Raw genomic sequence first — 19,976 nt, forward strand, 5'->3', positions numbered from 1 at the left:
TCAGTCTTTAGTCTCTTCCTCATCGCTCTGATCTTCCAGCAAAATCTCAACGGTGTCTATTGGTGTCTCATCTTCATCTGGATCGTCTTCTTCCCTTTGGACAATTACACAAAGTTTGGATATTGGTCTCTTCAGAGATCCGGTTGCAGTCTTCACTTCTACGGAACGAACAACGCCGTGACGATCAGGAAATGTTTCAATTACTCTGCCTAGTGGCCATCGTTGTCTGGGAGCAGAGTCATCAATCAAAAGGACGATGTCTCTGGTCACAGCGGTAAACCATAATTTCTTCGTGGGAAAATTGTAACTTAAAGTTCCCGGATCCTTTCGTCTGCATATAATGACCGAAGAAACACACACTTGAACTTCTTTTCAAACAGTGTATTTCTGTAAAAATTAGCCCACGGCTACCAAAAACGAGGGGGTGCAACGCGTACACCACTGAAAACTGTCACTACAGAACAGATTACTTGGATAAAAGACGGAACCTTTGTCCAGCTAGCAAGCACTAAGCCAACAGTTAAAAGTGCGGCCAACTTTCAAACAATCATTTTACGAATGACCAGAATAGATAGCAATATCTCAAATTCACGTATGCAGTACTGTGACGCAATAATGAAAGACAATTATGAAGTCATTCCAACAGGTGTTTAAAGCTGATGTAATATTTCCTGTTTAAACAGGCCCAAACAGGTCTGACAGGTTTGACACAATTCTTATGAACGCTGGTGCAATTTTGGCACATTTTCTAGCAACTTCCATGACGTAATATTCAGTAGACTTGAACGGTTTTATATGACGTTTGATTTGTACAGAGATTGGCCGTAACATAGCGGCCCCTAGTTATGACAGTCTAACATGGCATAACTAAAAAAGAATTGAAGGACAATCGTGAGCCAATGAATAAAAACACATGATACACAAATTGTTTGAATCACTCACGTTTAAGTTAATACGCAAATACAAAGGGCATGCAAAGAATGAACAGCAATAAGAATAAACACGACGATACATGAAATTGGTACCATAGGTACACTAGGGTGTTTCATTTTTTCACCATTTTTGAAATTCAAAATGCCTGGGGTCCCATCTGGTGGTATTTGGGGGGAAAAGTTTACACCCCAAATTTTTTTCAATTATGACGTCATATTGAGGTGGTCCACGAGGTTTGAAATTTTTGGGAGTCAAAATCTCGAAATTTGGCCGTATCTCAGGAACCACTTATCATAGATCGACAAAATTAGTATCAAAATGCGCAGAAGGGTCGGTTTCCTATACCTGATATAGAGAATATTAAGGTCTATGTGCTTCAGAAAAAAAGTTATTTCAAAAAATCTGATTTTCAGTCTGTTTTCTCCTGATGAACAGATTTCAGGTGATCAAGATAAGAAATTTTTCTGTATTTTTCCATCTTGGAAGCTGCTATTGAGTAATAATAGTCCTTGTTCGTTTTGCAAGAGATGAAATGGTAATTTGAAGGTATTACTATTACAATATTAATGTAACCGTTGAGGAAGAGGTATGCTGCTCACCTGCTTTAGATTAAGTGTCATTATGGCATTAAGGTCAGGTATTAGTAAGTCGATGCAAAACTTCAAGGAATTGGAGAGAAATGTGCTTCCCCTTAATTCAGATATAGTCAGTCACTATTTTTACTTGAAGAAAGTAGCCGAAACTTCCTAAGTTTTTGAAGAAAATACCCCATTTCAAAGATTTGGAAGATGAACTGCTGAAAGATGTAGCTGGCATATAGAACAAAGCTGGTCTTCCAGGGCTGAGCAAACAGAGAAACCTAGCACTTCTGGCATACAATCTGCCAAAGCATCGGCACTACTATGTTTGAAACAGAGAAAAAGAAATGAAGTAGTTAGATGTCTACACAGTAGCGAAAGCTACTCTGATGGTGATATGAATTGGGAAGATGATAAGGAATACGAGCCTCTGAAACCAGCTGTTTGGGGAAAAGTGTACAAGAAAGTACATTCTTTTTCCATAAATGATAGAAGTTGTGCACTTGCTGATCGTAGGATGACTTCGGTACGCCAGCAGTCAGATCTTATGAGCTCGGTTCTTGGAAAAGATCAAGTAGCTGCAATGCTGCATCACCTTCGACAGTATACCGCCAACGACAAAAACGAGAGAAAAGTCTCTGATGGAAAGTAAGAACCTTCTCAACTCAGCTTCTGCCATGCAGTTATGTTATGATGGGCGCGTTGTCGATAAAATAGATCGATACGTTTTCTTGGGCCAACTTTTTGATAATGGTATGAAGCACGAAAGTGTGCTTGCTGCTAAATCTTTTTCCAACAGTGTGTCGGTCACTGCAGAACTGATTTTTGGCACCATCATCCAGGAGGCTTGCAGAGTTCACCTATCCCAAGTATATTCAGTCATGGCTGATACGACTACTCTCAACACAGGAAAAAAGTCCAGACTCGTCAATTATTTTAATGATGAAGTTGGTCATGATATTCATACCCTTTAATGCATGTTCCACATAAACGAAATATATCTTTCCCATGTCATTTCTTTTGTGGACGGCGCCAAGAAGAGTCCCGGAGCAATGCAAGATGGGGCTTTGCTTTACCAGATAGCAAGACTAGACAAGCCTAGTACTGGAACCTTAACACCAACTATTATTACGCAATAACAGCTTCCAAGAGTGGAAAAATACAGAAAAACTTTTATCTTGATCACCTGATCTCTGTTCATCAGGAGAAAATAGACTGAAAATCAGATTTTTTGAAATAACTTTTTTTCTGAAGCAGATAGACCTTAATATTCTATACATCAGGTATAGGAAACCGACCCTTCTGCTCATTTTGATACTAATTTTGTCGATCTATGGTGAGCGGTTCCGGAGATACGGCCAAATTTCGAGATTTTGAGGCCAAAAAATTTCAAACCTCGTGGACCACCTCAATATGACGTCATAATTGAAAAAAATTAAGAGTGTAAACTTTTTTCCCCAAATACCACCAGATGGGACCCCAGGCATTTTGAATTTCAAAAATGGTGAAAAAATGAAACACCCTAAGGTACACGCTAAAATGACGCTATATACAATAGTTGCGATAATAACCGACTGTTCCGGGCTCAGACAAGGGTCGGCCACCGCAGACAAAACCAGGCTCAAACCCTAACACTTAGGTGTTCTTTACGGGGGCGAGGCACGAAATATCCCTCAACACGTAGTCTACTTTTACTTTCCCCGTACTCTCATCATAGTTGCAGACGGCAACTTTGGCTCTACGAACCACAGGCTTCCCTTTCCTAATTTGTGGAACTACCTCATGCACCCTCCCAAGTTGATACTTCCCACGTTTACCAATGTCTTGGAGAGAACCTACCACTACAAGTTGACCAGGCTCCAAATTCTCGGCCATTTTTAGCCATTTTTTCCGGCCCTGAAGACCTGGCAAGTAAAAATCGATCCATTTATTCCAAAACTGCTGAGAAAGTGACAAATTGAACCGATAATCCCTTCTTAATTGGTCACGATCATGTGGTTGCCCAACAGCACAGTATGGGTCTAAGTATGGGGTCAAAAGTGAGGCAGGAGTGATGACAGTAAAATCCCTAGGGTCGTCACTCAAAGGTACCAAAGGGCGTTCGTTCACGATCCGAACGGCACTGCCTGTGTACGTAAGCAGTTCAATAAAATTGGGCTTACGAATTGAAGAGTCCAAAATGTGAAAAAATGTGATTTTAAATTGTTTTACCATTGCCTCCCAGGCGCCACCTTGCGCCGGAGCATACGGAGGTATAAATTCCCAGTTTATCTCTCTCTGTCTCAGGGCGTTGTGAAATTCAGCTGATTCTATCAACTCGGGTAACTTCTTAGATGCTGCCTGAAAGGTACTTCCATTATCGGAATAGATAGCATTAACCTGCCCACGTAAATCTGTAAACCTTGTAAAGGCAAGTAAAAAATCACTCAGCGACAATGACGTGACCAGCTCAACATGAATAGCGCGAGATGCCATACATGTGAATAAGAGTCCCCAAGCTTTTTTGTGACTCCTACCTTCAACAAAGGTCAATGGTCCAAGATAGTCTAAGCCGCAATCAAAAAAGGGTTTCCTATGGGCAGTTGTGCGAGACAAAGGTAAATCAGACATGAGCTGCCTTATAGGCCGAGCTTTCTCAATCGCACATACACCACAATCATTAAGATACCTCTTCACGGAAGCATTACCATTAGCGATCCAAAACTTCTGTCGCGTAGACAACAAAGTGTGCTGTACTCCACAGTGCGCATTTCGATTATGATGCGACAGTACAACAAGCCTAGTGAAGGGGTGCTTCGAAGGCAAAACAATCGGATGCTTTGCTTCTAGAGAAATCTCGGGAGAATTACTTAAGCGCCCTTCAATGCGGATTACACCAGCATCATCTACACAAGGTCTGTACTTTTTAAGTGAACGCAATTCCTTCAAGCGTTCCTTCTCACGTTGCGAAGCGCCAACACTACCCCGCTTTATCACTTCCTCAAGTGCATCCGGCGATCGTTTGGTCATTAAATGTAACACATCGCCATACACGCTCTTCTGAACAAACTTCACAGTTAAGTCTAAGGCTCTATTAAGATAAGAGGCGTCCAGTTTTGGCTTCATAAAGCTACGCTTTCTCGTTTTACAGCACAAAAATTCAACAAAAGCAACCAAATAAGCAATTCTCTTTTTCATAACATACAAAGAAGGTGCGGCCTCGATCAATCTGTGAAGGCCACCCTGTGCAACGTCAAGCGACCCCTCTTCGTCACGAAGATATAGGCTATGGACAGGTACTGGAGTGGGGTTTTCTACAGATGGAATTTCTTCACACTGATAGAGAAGACTAGAACCATTTAACCACAACTCTCAAGACTCTTTCTTTGTAATAAGATTTGGCCTTGTGCCAACATCAGCTGGGTTCATATCGGTAGGGCAAAAACGCCAATCCTGGGCTCCAGACAACAATAAAATATGCTCAACTCGACGCGTAATAAACTTATTCAAACGTAAATCAGGGTTCTTAACCCACTGCAACACAGTCCGAGAATCACACCAAAAATACTTACTGCAGTCGGGCATCTTCAATGCCTCGTAGGCCTGCTTCACGAGTCTTGCTGTATTCAAAGCGGCAACAAGCTCTTTCCTAGCTATCGGCCAAGAAAACTGATTTTTTACAACAATGGTAGATTTACCCAGAACGAAAGACACACTCGGAACTCCGTTAACCAGTCTACGTAAGTAAACAACAGAAGAGAAAGCTTGATTCGAAGCATCACTAAACCCATGCAATTGATATGAAACAATATCATCAGGACTGCACACACCAGAGTTTGCAAAATACCATCTCGGTAACGAAAAATCCTTAAGCAGGTCCAAAGAGCGAAGCCACGACTCCCACTCTTTAACAAAGCTATCAGGGACCTCGGTGTCCCAATCAAACTTGTCTATCGCCAATTGCTGAAGTATAAGGCGTGCTTTTAGAAAAAATGGCGCTCCAAAGCCTAGCGGATCAAAATTTTGTCCAAGCTGACTGAGCATACTTCGGCGCGTGTGTTTAGCTAAGGGCTTTAAGGAACATGCGATACGCATCTCGTCAGACTCGGTTTGCCACACACAACCCAATGTCTTCGCTGATGGCAAAGTCATATTTTCAGTCTGAAAGTCAATGTCACGAATCAAAGGTGAAAGCATCTCATTATCCAAATTTGACAAGACAATCATAGACTCCTTGTTAGCACTCCACTTAACAAGTTTAAACCCACGGCTATCAAACAAAGCAATTGATTCATGAGTGATTTGCTGAGCTTCCTCTAAGCTATCAGCCGAAAATATAAAATCATCCATGTACATATTATTTGCAATATTGCAGAGAGTCAATTCACCAGCACTGCTGGGATTCTGCTCGATCATTTTCTTTATAGCCAAGCAAGCGATATACGGGCTACTCTTTATTCCCCAAGGGTGTACACAAAAACGAAATGGTACAATCTTTCCACTTTCAAGGTCATCATCTTCAAACCACAATATGCGAAACAAATCCCTTTGCGACTCAGGTAACTTTATTTGAAAGAAGCATTTAGTCACATCAGCCATGAGACCAAATCTACCAAGCCGAAATCTAGCCAAGACATCTACCAGAGGGTTTAACAAGTCAGGACCCGAAAACATTACATCATTAACACAAGTTCCTCGAAATTCAGACTTGCCATCGTAAACAATGCGCTTTTTTAATTGTGACGTCACAAAGTATGGTAAATACCATTCAAATCCCTTGACATTTCCTGCTTCACCAGCACGCTCAATATAGCCATTAGATTTAAGATCTTTCATGGTGTCAGTAAGGAAATCACGAAGTTCAGGTTGTTTTAAAGCCTTCTTTCTTAAAGCAGCAGCTCTATCTGACGCCAACACAAAATTGTTAGGTAGATCAATATCTTCCTTCAACGGAACAGGTATCTCAAATCGACCATCTTTCAACTCAATATTCGGTTCGACAAGTTCTCTAGCCAAAATATCATTGCGTGACAATTCACAGGTTTCATTTTGCAAAGTCAAATCCTGAATGACTTTATTCAGGTCTGCTATTTCCATATCGCGAGACTCAATTTTACGCTGAAAGCCAGAGATGACATCCGACTCTGAAGACGTCTGCACTCTGCACACTTTAGCAACGCTTTCAACTAAGGGTGACTTACCACCACAAGCCAACCAACCGAGAGGAGTGAGTAAAGCATGCGGTTCACTGCGATTTTCACCAACACGTTCTTCTTTTGCCCACATCAAATAAGCGTTGTCATTGCCAATCAGTACATCTACAGTACTACAATCATTCAAATGAAACATGTTCACGTCATGAAAATGACGGAAACTACTTAAATCCTGCTTATGTGGTAAAGTCTTAACATCGTCAGCCCAAGCTGGGTTAACCACCGAGGTTATATCACAAAACAGTTCATCTGTCTCTAACGACTGGATGTTGAGTTTAACAAGGTCAGCACAAGTAGGTTTCTGACCAGCCAGAGTATCCATTTTAAACGACGCTTTATCATACGGTTTAAGACCAAGTTCGCACACCAAGTCACTCGAAACAAAGGTCAACTGCGAACCAGGATCATGCTGACAATACACCAACTTCGATTTGCCAGTCATTGGATTCAAAACACGAGCAGCAGTAACGCGGTTAAAGGCTGCTTTAACATTTCCAATCTTAACATTACGCACAGGAACTCTGGCACCAGCATCATCTTTACCGACCAAATCCAGAGAATCACGTGACGTCACATAAAAATCATGCAGAAGAAAATAGTGTTTCCTATCGTTGGTAGGTCCACACTTACGACAGTTGTTTGCATGATTACAGTCTCTAACTATATGCTGGCGCAAACAGTTCAAGCATTTTCCAGCTTTCACAATGACATCTCTCCGACGTTTAGGTGTCAAGCGCAAAAATTCTTTACAATTAGACAAAAAATGATATTCAACTTGACCACGTGACGAACAACAAAAACACGCCGGTATGTCACTATGTCTGGCCACACCGCCGCGCGGTGCGCCAACAGCAGTCGAGTACTGCGAACTCCCTGAAATCACATTATCATGGGGTTTTACCGACGTCTGCCTAACCGGACATGAAGGCAATTTTCCTTTGCCAAACTTTTTAAAATGCTGCGACTCACCAGAATCGCCCATTAGCATAATGCTAAAATCAGTCGACTTGCGCGTTTCCTCCCGTACTACAAAATCAAACAAACTCTGAAAAGTAGGTTCCTCAGTGCTACCATACTGATCACCTAAAAAGTCAAGATAACGCTGCTTAGCGTCAAACGGGAGTCGCTTAGCCAAATCCAAAACAAAACGTCCTTCTAATTTATCACGCTGACCATAAGCTTTCGCGTAAAGCAAACACTGCGACAATTCATCTTTAAACTCTTTCAAATCACTGGAAGAGATAGAAGTCAATTTGCTACCATAGCGATACTTTCTAATTTCTGGTTCTGCGAAAAGACCTCCACGAACTCCAAAACGTTGGGACAAGCGAGCTAACGACATTTCTATCCTGTCTTCCTCTGACAAGCCAGGAGTGTCAGAAACCAAATTAGCAATCGTTTGTGCAGCTGTTCTAACACAAGCTGCTTGCAACAAAGTCAAACGAGTTCCCTTAAAGGGCGAAGCTGCCATCAAGGCCATAACACGATTTTTAAAGAAGACAAATGGCATATTATTGCCATCGTAACCAATCAAGGCCGCCTTATCGAAGAACGTCCTACTATTTTGGTATTCAAAAAAGCAATCCTGCTGTTGAGAACTCGATTTAGCGGGAGAAGACAAGCTATATCCCTTAAGGGGCTGAGTGGGCTCAGTCACATGCACAGCCCGATCACGATCCTCACACACGTTAAAATCAGGAGACGCGATACGCCTCTCACAACCACCCAAATTACGTGTAGCTGGGCGATCAAAAACTAGCGGCGCTGAAAACTGTGAAGGGGGCAAAGCATTACTGCTAATGGCGGCCCCGTGACCTGTACGCTCTGGGGGAGGAGTTCGGTTGTAATTTGCAGGCCTTGGCTCTACAGCCTTCGGAAGACCCTTAGCCGCGGCCCCGAGACCTCCTGAAACAGCTGGAAAACATGTGGATTGTACAGGTCCACTTACGGATTGAACAGGCGTCTGGAAAAGGTTAGGTAAATTAAACTGTGATTGATGTTCACTTCTGGAATGCCTAGAAGAGCCCTTCCTAGAACTACGCCGGGAGCCCAACTCAGAACGATATTCAGCTAAAACTACCTCTTTACGTTGTTCGGCCCTCAACTGAGCGTCTTTGAGTGCGAACTCAGCAGCTCTAGCTTCGGCTCTCGCGGCGGCCTCAGCAGCTCTCGCTTCGGCCTCAGCTCTCGCGGCAGCCTCTGCTCGTGCGGCCTCAGCAGCTCTCGCGTCGGCCTCAGCTCTTGCGGCAGCCTCAGCTCGTATGGCTTCAGCAGCTCTCGCGTCGGCCTCAGCTCTCGCGGCAGCCTCAGCTCGTATGGCTTCAGCTCTTGCGATGGCCTCAGCAGCTCTTGCTTCGGCCTCAGCTTGGATCTGGAGCTCCTCTCGTCTTAACTGTAGGTTAATTTGTGCAACTATCCGTGACGAGCTCTCAGACATCCTAGTGCTTACATTTGAGGCGCTATCCTCAGGATGTATGTCAGCATCCAACCTATCTGAGAACTCACTTTCTTTTTGTTCGAAGTTATTTTTTAACGAGTTAAATTCGGGATCTACCCTATCACGAAGTTCTGCCAAGATTGCAGAGTTAACAATTTTACTCAAAAGAGCATGGAAATGCCGTAATTCCTCTTCTAAAGTAGATAACTTAGATCTAAAAATTAACAGTTCCTGCTTATCACTCAAAGAACCTAGGGCTACAGAAAGTTTCCCAATTTGAGTCAAAATATCCCGTCTAAGATGCCGGGCCTCTCGAACTGACTTAGCCTCATCGTTAATGGGTCCCTCCCCAGAATGGCCTGCCCGACCGCAAAGAACATCATCAGGCTTAAACTCAGTCGAGTCGACGGCGGTCGAGTCCCTGTCACCACCGAGTGTAGACATATTAAATGTTAGGGCTAAATTTAACAATTAAAAAATTAAGTTACACAAACACACAAAATTACAGTAGTTATAAAAAACTTAACTGCAAAGACCGTAAAAATACAAAAAAGAATTTAAATGCACGATACCGTAGCTGTACGAGTATGTGAAGTCCAAACGTCCACAAAACTTGCTTGGATTCTTCCACTTGAATCTTCAAGCACAGATGGATTGCCTTTAATCTTCTTTCTTGCCAATGAATGTCAAAGTTATTTTTTTTTTTGTACCAAACTGAGAAGAAATGTCTTTAATTTTCTTTGCTTCTTTAGACTACCAACCAACAAGATCTTCTTTTATTATTTCTTTGCTTCTAAGTGCTTCTTGGCCTACCAACTAACTAACTTCGTCTTTTATTTTTTTTTGCTTCTAAGTGCTTCTGTGCCAAACACTAGACAGAGAACCGTCTTTTATTTTTTATGGTCACAGCGGTAAACCATAATTTCTTCGTGGGAAAATTGTAACTTAAAGTTCCCGGATCCTTTCGTCTGCATATAATGACCGAAGAAACACACACTTGAACTTCTTTTCAAACAGTGTATTTCTGTAAAAATTAGCCCACGGCTACCAAAAACGAGGGGGTGCAACGCGTACACCACTGAAAACTGTCACTACAGAACAGATTACTTGGATAAAAGACGGAACCTTTGTCCAGCTAGCAAGCACTAAGCCAACAGTTAAAAGTGCGGCCAACTTTCAAACAATCATTTTACGAATGACCAGAATAGATAGCAATATCTCAAATTCACGTATGCAGTACTGTGACGCAATAATGAAAGACAATTATGAAGTCATTCCAACAGGTGTTTAAAGCTGATGTAATATTTCCTGTTTAAACAGGCCCAAACAGGTCTGACAGGTTTGACACAATTCTTATGAACGCTGGTGCAATTTTGGCACATTTTCTAGCAACTTCCATGACGTAATATTCAGTAGACTTGAACGGTTTTATATGACGTTTGATTTGTACAGAGATTGGCCGTAACAGTCTCCTCTTCGGACATTCTCCTTTTTGTGAAGCCATTTTGCTCTTGACATCACAGATCGTGGGTATTCCTTAACCCACTGCTTCCAAAAGGTGTCTGCCAGAAACTGCACATGGCGGTATCGATCACTTGGTCGGTAGCCATCTCTGTCGCAGCTTAACATTGGCAGTAAATTCGATGAAGAATTCAACTTCAACAAGTGGTTAGGTGTCAGGGGTAAGTCGCCATCAACTTCCAGTTTCACATCGGTGAGTGGTCTTGAATTGACGATGTCTTCTACTTCAAGAAGTAATGTGTGCAATGTGTCATCATCGAGTGGTTGTTTTGGTAAGATGTTCATAAGAATTTGACGTACTGTGCGAATCATTCTCTCCCAGGCTCCGCCCATATGGCTGGCTGTTGGGGGGTTGAATGACCATTCTATTCCTTGTTGTCGAAGGCTCTGGTGGATCTGGTTCTGATTCCACTCATCGATGGCTTGCTTCAAGATTCTTTCACAACCCACAAAGTTGGTTCCATTGTCAGAGAAGATTTTCTTGATGGGGCCTCTGCGAGCTATGAAACGCCGTAGGGCATTTATGAATGCGCCAGTTGTCAGGTCTGGTGCCACTTCCAAGTGAATGGCTCTAGTTGTGAGACATGTGAAAAGGCAGCCGTATCTCTTAATGTCACTTCGTCTGTTTCGGACATTCAGCGGCCCAAAAAAGTCAACGCCAGTCTGTGAGAATGGTGGCTGTGACATTTGTAACCTTGCTTCTGGCAGTTCTGCCATGAGCTGTTGTCTAGGTTTTGCGGTCCTTCGTCGGCAAGGCAGGCATCTTGCAAGTACGTTTTTAACCGCAACTTTGGCATTAACTATCCAGTATTTTTGGTTAATATTGTTCAGTGTATGGCTTTCACCCATGTGCTTCGATTCGTTAGTATGACAATGTTCAATTATCAAGTCCGTTAAGTGGCGCTCTGGAGCTATGATAGCAGGATGTCGCGTTTCGAACGGTAAGTCGGCTCTGTCGATTCTTCCGCCAACACGTAGAACATCTTTCATTAGGACAAGGCTGAGTTTTTCGAGTGGGATCCTCTTGGATTTGGGCATGTTTGGGTGTTCTCCTTTGGATAGAGATTTGATCCAGGCAGGAAAACTCTGACGCTGCTCGTATTTGATTAACTCAAGTTCTGCCTCATCAAGTTCTGGCACACTGATTGGTCCTTTCAGTGTAATCTGGGTTTCGTTCTTCATGCGCATCAGTAAGTACGATTTGAATCTCAGGAACCAGGCTACTGATAGTTTCAGTCGGCGCAGAGATGAGAAGTAGGAGATTAGCCTGTTTGTTCCTTGGCTTTCAGTTGTAGAAATGGTAAAGGTTTCGATTTTCCTCTTTGGTTTGTAAGCAGCAAAGATATCTTCAAATTGTGGTTTCTGAGCAGTTTGATTGGGCCATTCTTCTGGAGGTTTCCTCAGAAAATCTGGACCATTGAGCCACATCCCAGAATTCATCAAGGCTTTGGCCGTCATGCCCCTTGAAGCTTGGTCAGCAGGGTTCTGCTTCGTGTCGACATGATGCCAATCATACACTTTGGTATGGTTCAAGATTTTTTGCAATCGGTTTCGTGAAAAGGTAGGGAACCTTTTGCTGTCAGCCAGCAGGCTCTGCAGCACAATCATAGAGTCTGTCCAATATAAACATGGACAATCAGGTAACTCTAACTCTTGCTTCACAACACGGGAGAGATTAACAGCATCCAATGCCGCTTCCAGTTCAAGGCGTGGAATCGTATGTCTGCCCGGACCTGGAAGAAGTGATTTCCCCATCACAAGACTACAGATTACGCTCGAGTCAGGTAGTATGGATCGCAGGTAGCAAACTGCACCCCGGGCAACTGAAGAGGCGTCAGAAAAAAAGTGAAGCTGCACTTGAGGAGGCGGGCCGCTGACTTTCAGCTTGTAGCAACGAGGAATCCTGATGTCTCTCAGGTGGAGCAAACTGTTCCTCCAGGCAATCCATCTCTTCAGATTAGATTCATCGACCGCCTCATCCCATCCCAGCTTCTTCTGGCAAACATCGCTGTAAATGAGCCTTGCCTCAAGTATGACAGGTGAGACAAATCCAAGTGGGTCATAGAGGGAGTTGGTTATAGACAGCATCTTCCTCTTTGTTGGGGGATCTTCTGGTAAGTCAACTGTGAACTGGAACTCATCGCTTGTAACGTCCCAGTTTATACCCAAGACGCGCTCTCTTGGGCTTTCTGAGGGCAACAAGTTAAGCATTGCCTTTGATTTTTCTTCATCGGGGAGCATCTTCATTAGCTTCTCACTGGTGGATAACCACTTTGTTAGTCTGAAGCCACCCATACCGAGAAGCTTTCGTAAATCATGGACCAATTTGATTCCTGCTTCTTCGCTTTCAACCGTCACCAAGCAGTCATCAACGTAGAAATTTTTCATCACCACTTCAGCAATATGCGGGTCGAAGTACTTCCCGTGCTCTCTAGCAGTTTCGCGCAAGCAAAATGTTGCACAACTGGGGGACGACTTTGCACCGAAAATGTGCACTTTCATCCGATAAGCCGAAGGATCTTTGGATAGGTCTCCGTTTGGCCACCAAAAGAATCTCATGGCATCGCGGTCACGCGGTGAGATCCTGACTTGGTAAAACATTGCCTCCACGTCTGAAATTATGGCTATACGTCCTTTGCGGAATCTCAGCAGGACGCCAACAAGAGAGTTCATGAGATCTGGGCCTTTCATCAGAAAGTCGTTTAGTGACCTTCCGCATGACGTTGCAGCGCAGTCGTAGACTATACGAAGTTTGTCTGGTTTCTTTGGGTTAAGTACAGGATGGTGAGGTATGTACCACTTGCGGCAGTCATTGTTGACTTCGTCTTGAGGAATGATCTCAGCATAGCCCTTGTCCAAGGTGATTTGCATTTGTGTTGTATACCTTTCATGAAGAGCGCTGTCACGTTGTAGGCGTTTCTTCAGGCTGTCTAGTCGTCGTAGAGCCATGTCACGGCTGTCTGGAAGCTCGACGGTGTCATTACGCCATAGCAATGGTAAGCGATAATGGCCGTCTACATGTTCGAGATGACGAGACATCATGTCATAAGCTATGGGATCTTCCCTCGAGAAATTAAACCCAAATTCTAGCAGTTCCTTGTGGGTTCGTAGAAGATTCATCAGACCTTCCTTATCATAAAGGTCAGTGTCAGCTGTTGGAGAAAACGTTTCTCCTTCATCAGTGATTATTAAATCAGACAAGCCTTCTACATCGGTGGGCCACTTCATGCCACGGACAAGAAAATTTGAAATGTCGGATTCAGTATCGAAATTGCCTAAGCCTGTCTCCTTTGGTCGAGTACCTCTAAGCAACCAGCCTAAGGGTGTCCTGACTGCATCAGGTCCTTGCTTCGGGTTAGGCGCAAAGCGGCTTTCAATGCATCGGTGGGAGACAGCATGGTCATTTCCGATCAACAGTGTAACTGTACCATGGTCCAGTTGCTTCAAGTCAATGCCTTGGAGGTGCTTGTGCGTTTGCAGATACTCCGGAGAAGGCGCTGGAGTTGGCTTGGTAGGTATCTTGTCAACGACGATCACATCTGTCAGTTCTTGCACTTCGCCGCCAACTACTGGTAGAACTTTCAACGCTACAGTTGAAGAACTGAAGGAATATGGTCCACTCGAAGACAGTGTTTGCACCTGGAAGTCACCAGATGGCTCAGGTTTCAGTTCAAGCATCTCTACAAGTTTTTGTTCACAAAAGGTGCGGTTTGAACCAGAATCTAGGAGAGCATAAGTATGTATTACCTTTCCTTCTCCTGTCACACGTACGGGAACGATGTCCAAGTAAGTTGCCGAGTTGCTTGTTCTGGAATGGAAGGTTTCTACAACTTCATTTGTGTTCCTTTCTGATGGTCTTCTTACGGGATCATCTGGCTGGCCATCATTTCTTCTATTAGCAATGGGGTTAGGGTGTCGTCTCTGGACGTGTTCTCCAGTTGTGACCAAGTACCGATGTAAAAGAGAATGATGTGATGAGCTTCCGCATTCAGTGCATTTACCTCGGCTTCTGCAGTCGGCACGTATGTGATCTGGTCCAAGACAGTTTAAGCACAATTTGTTCTTCCTTACAAATTGCTCACGTTCAGTGACCGATTTGGCTTTGAACTCTTTGCAGTGTTGCAAATAATGTGTACTATCGCACAGGATACATTGTATGAGTCGCTTGTTGCCAATTCGGAGCTGTCCGGATCGTTCAGTAGGTTTTGTCACTACGTTAAACAGTGAAGCCTTTTGTTTCCCTTTGGTGTCAGGCTTGTTAAGTTTGTCGACATTTGATGAAAAGAGTTTCACGCCATAGATTGAATTGGCAATCCTAGATTCGTTTGTTATGAAGTCAGCAAAGTGTTGGAATCCAGCCACTTTTCCAGTGTCATCATTGATTTTCAGAGCTTCAATTACCCACTTTTCTTTCAAAGACACTGGCAGCTTATTCGCAAGGCAGGTGATAAACTGCACGGTATCCAAGTTCGAAGCTTCGGTGTTTGAGCTCAATGATGAACAACATCTTTTCAACAGGACGGACAACTTCTCCAATTGTTCGGGTTCGTGGTGAGAAATTCTGGTAACAGCTCTCAAGCGTTCCTCGCAAGCATGCGCAATAACGTGAGGTTGGCCATACCTCCGTTTCAATTCTTCCCACGCTTCATCATAGCAGTTGTGACCTTCGCTGCTGTCGGCAAGGTGCCTTATTTGTTCACAGACTGCATCACAGCAGTGCTGCATGAGGTAAGACATCTTCCTGTCGGGTGTCAACCAATCAGAAATATGGGACTTAAAACGGTGCCAGAAAGCCCAGAAATCGAGCGGGTCACCAAAGAATTTCTTAACATCTGGTTTAGGTAAAAGTCGTTCTGAAAGATCAGGTTGTCGGCTAGTATAATAACAAGGGTAATTTACCTTTTGGTCTGGCATTCTTGCAGACGTTGCAGTTGGTTCTTGTTTGTGCCGCTCATCGCCATGACGCAGAGGTTCCAGGTGTGTGTCTTTGTGAGTGAAGGTTTGCTGTGGCAATCGTACGGGTGTCATTGATCCAACATTGATAATAATCGAAGAAGAATCATCTTGCCAGAGTGCGGCTTCAGTTTCAGCAGCTTTAATTTGACGCAGGTCTTCAGCTTCGGCTCTCTCACGTTCAAAGCGAGCTTTATCCTGTTCCAACTGAGCGAACAAGCGAGCTTTATCCTGTTCCATCTGAGCTTTCTCCTGTTCCATGCGAACTAGTTCTTCTTCCTCTCGTCGCCTGGCATCATTCTGTTCTTTTGTCAAACGAGCTAGTTCCAATTTGGCATGTGCTTCACGTTGACGCAAACTATACATTGTACTCGATGAACGAATGCTTCCGGATTTGGAGCGGTGAGAATGAGTACGCAAGGACGAGTGATGTGAGCGTAGTGGAGGAGTTTTAGTGTCTGTCCTCTCGCATTCCGTGAACCACTGTTTGGCTCTATCAGCAAATTCTTCTTTACCTTGAATGTAATCCCGTTTGCTTGAAAGACCTCCTGGAATTTGTTCATTGTCAGGAACATCGACACAAAGCGCCATTAAAGAGGCATAATTTTTGTCAATTTCTAACAGGATAGTCTGTACTTCTGTGAGGTTTTCACGTTTGCTCATCAGTTGTTCACCACGCTTGTAGCTGTCTCTCAAAGTAACAGCTGCTTGTTGAATAGCTTCGGCTTTGGAATCCATAACTGTGTATGCAAATCCGCTTCGTAACAGCATAAGCTAACTTCAGCAAATGAGAGATGTCACGTGACACTGATGGGAACTAGGTAAGTAAACGCAAATTTGATCGTCAGGTTGGTGAAGATCAGCAGTTCGGTACAATTGACGAAATCAGCTTCAGTTCAAAGATGGTTAAGCTTTGATGCCAAATTTGAAAAACGATGTTGTGTGCGACGCGAACACAACAGGTGCGGTAGTTAATTGCGCCGGTGACGTCACGATTTTCCTAATCCACCCGGCAGGACTGAGCACTGTTAAAGCACGCCAACTTGAAGAAATCACTCGGTTTCCAATGACTGCTTCGCAGCAATGAAGTTTATACGGTTTTTCTGTCAAGAAATAACACAACATAAGACACTAGTCACAATTCAGCAAGCACAACAGTCGAACTGATAAACGTACCAAATTTGTTGACAAACAGTTCTCAATCCACTGTACGGTACACAAGTTCCACAGGTTGGCCAATGACGCACTGAATAAATAAATTCGCGATGTTACCTTACACAATTGTTACGTAGGCTACCGTACCGTACAACCATAACGCTAGGCCAATAATCATTAAAAAACAAAGAAACGTGGCAATTCACTTGGCCTAGTTAAGATCGGTTTACGAGAATTAATTTCCATTAGGCTGACAAATTATTGGTCAATAATTCAGTAGTGAACATGAATCCACAATTCACGACACAAATCAATTGATCATACAATTCAGAATAACAAACATACCGGTAGTATGACCGGATCAGTAATGCCAAATGATGCACTTGTACGCGAAGGATTCTATAGTGATTGACTCTGCAATATTTAAGTTTGAAGTATTAGCCTAACAACAATTTACGCACATCAGAGATACGTTACGTTTGTTTACGGTAGACAGTCAACATTCAGTTATACAAAACATTATTACATCACAAGTACGCTCACCAGTAAGTTGAACTTTGAGAGATAGCAAGCTGCAAATATGGAATTCAGCCTACACGCAAATAAGTATTACCATAGCACTTGTCAAACTTAAGTCCTGTAGAAATACATAACAGAGAAGCAGCTAACAAAGCATAAACATCAATCAATCAACTTTCAGTCACAAACTACAGTAACTAACAAGTTCGGCTAGCTGGCAAACTAGCAGCAAAAACGAAAACGTCTCGAAAGTTCCATAGACAATCTCGTGGTGAGTGTTGCCATTTGCAAAGAGCGATAACATAACAATGAAGGGGAAACGACGCTAGGTGGCGAATACACAAATTAACGAGAGTAATGCGGTAAAACGAAAGGCAGGCCTTTCAAGGACCTGTTGAAAATCTAACAAATACCTTAATTCATCTGAAAAAAAAACAAATATTCGTGAAATGTTAATAATAAATGACTGAAATTAAATAAAACTGCATTGACCTGCGTACAAGCAATAACTGACGAACAAACACAAAAGGTGGTCACAATCTGTCATAAACTATGCGGGAGTGTGGTCTTGAGACAAGATAGTGTAGTGAGCGGAAAAACATAAAGGCAACCAAGGAAAAAAGCAACATAAAACAAACGTAATCTAATACAAATTCAACAAAAAGATGTCCCTTCAGCGAATAATTGTTTATTGAGCATGGGGTTGTGCTGCTTTATTTGGAGTGCCTCATGAATTTTAGTTTCAAACTCTGATTGACAGTTGCGAATTATTTTGAATGAATCTAATGTAAATTTGATGTTGGAACAAATACTGCAGTCATAAATGTGACTACATAAGGCGACCAAGCATTGTGTGGATTTTTAATCCTTGGAGGTTGGTTGGTTTTGAATCTTTATCCTAGGACTGATAAAGCCTTGATTGGTTATTCCTGCTAGTTCCGCACACTTGTAGAGGCTCTTGACGCAGGGCCGGTTACCGAGATTGACAAAGTGAAGCTTCCGATTGTTGAAGTGTTGTTGCCGGTGAATTATTCCATTCACTAGATGCCGCTGAATAGAGAGCAGTCCTGAAAATGCGTTGAGCTGAGCGCGTAACCACTGAGCTAACGGGGCGGACCGGCGGAGAGTTGTGAAAGAAAGTAAGGACACCGTGAAAAACGCAGAAATGGACTATAAGTCTGCAGAATTAACCAGATTCCAGATCTAATAACGACGTTAGAAAACGCAGAAACGACGCATATAAAGCTCGCAGGAGCTACAATGTGCTAGTTTAGTTTTTTCTTCCACAGCATTTTAAAAGTGGCAACTCTGAATAGTCATCTCTTTGGTTACAAACGATGCTTTAAATCTTTCTCCTATTATTGTGTTCTACCATGTATATCTTTCTCCTATTATTGTGTTCTACCATAATGGCTCGACCTGCAGTCATGCTACAAATAAATTGCGAACATTAAGAACACTATTGATGAATATTAGCTATTGCCAGTCAGGTTTAGTATGTAATAAAATGTATTTATGGAGTTTTTTCCACTTTTATTCAAATTCAGTTAACTTATTCAAATTAAGAACAATAACTGCATCTGGTATCATACCTTTTTCTGCACTACATCTGCCTCAGATGCATGCATTATACAGCTCTTTGGCTAGAATATGGCCTGTGGTGCCCAATTAATTGGTTTTTGATTGAATTTTTAGTGCTTTTGGTTAACATTGCCATGTTTCAGGAATGTTGTTGAATTGTAGATTATAGGGATGTGAAACTACATCTGCTTTTGGCTTATCCGCAACACTAGAAGGGTTACTTTTTTTCTGATTCACAAAATAATGTACGGTACTTTTTATGTGTTAGGCCTATATAAGCAGAGTGAAATTGGTTTTAAAGTAATTTAAGATTTTTAGTTGAAAGTAAGCCAGCAGCAAAGCGTAAAAAATGTCAAATTGTCAATTGACCCTTCTAATGTTGGTGTAACAACAGAGTTGCGCATCCCATAATGTACTGTCCCTAATGTTGTTGCTATTTAGGTAGGCCTAATTATTTGTGTTTTAATATTATTTTTTTACATTGTCATTAAATTGAAATCACAAAGTTTTCTTTTTGTTGTGAGAGGTTAGCTGAAAGATGTTAAACAGTCACTACAGTCTTACGTTACTTGACTCATTTAAAAGTTGCGTATTCTTTAAGCCATTACTATGTCATCATAGGTTACTTGAAAGTTATGTGGTCGGCAATCTTATGCTTAGCATCACAGATGCAGCACAACGAGGCTTGTTGCTACCATCAATGCATATCAGCACTAAATTGGCTAACATCCATTTCATCCATTCCATCACCCACCAGGACAAGAAACAATAACTTAAACTGGATCTCAAACCTCAATTGTCGTAGGCTACTGTGTGATGTGCAGTCTGACCATAGAAAGAGCTCAACACCTGCTCTCCTGGGCCACATCGAAACTGGCTTTTGCCTGAGAATGGGTTTCTTTTATGTCCGGTTTTCTTTCTCCATCCTATTATTATTATTATGACTGCTCATCCACATCAATATTGAAACAAGCAAATTCAATTTACAACAATTTTCATTAGGCTGTCATTCATTAATACATGTGTGCTTCTCTCTGTTTTTGTTTTATTTTTTTGCTATTTGTTTTTTGGGTTTTGTGGCCGTGCTAACTACTGACATATAGCCTA

The 19,976-nt window shown here is 42.5% G+C and overlaps 1 protein-coding gene across 1 annotated transcript; it reads right to left on the bottom strand.

Moving 5' to 3' along the window:
- LOC145780277 (uncharacterized) lies at window positions 1–16,352 on the bottom strand. The gene is made up of 2 exons (XM_082591980.1): window positions 10,591–16,352; window positions 1–226 (listed from the first exon to the last, which is right to left on the bottom strand). The coding sequence occupies exons 1-2, from the start codon at window positions 16,350–16,352 to the stop codon at window positions 1–3; spliced, it is 5,988 nt and encodes a 1,995-aa protein (XP_082448106.1).
- Between the last annotated feature and the right edge of the window lie 3,624 nt (window positions 16,353–19,976).

Source organism: Aplidium turbinatum, chromosome 11 (assembly GCF_918807975.1).
Source record: "Aplidium turbinatum chromosome 11, kaAplTurb1.1, whole genome shotgun sequence".
NCBI classification, from domain to species: domain Eukaryota; kingdom Metazoa; phylum Chordata; class Ascidiacea; order Aplousobranchia; family Polyclinidae; genus Aplidium; species Aplidium turbinatum.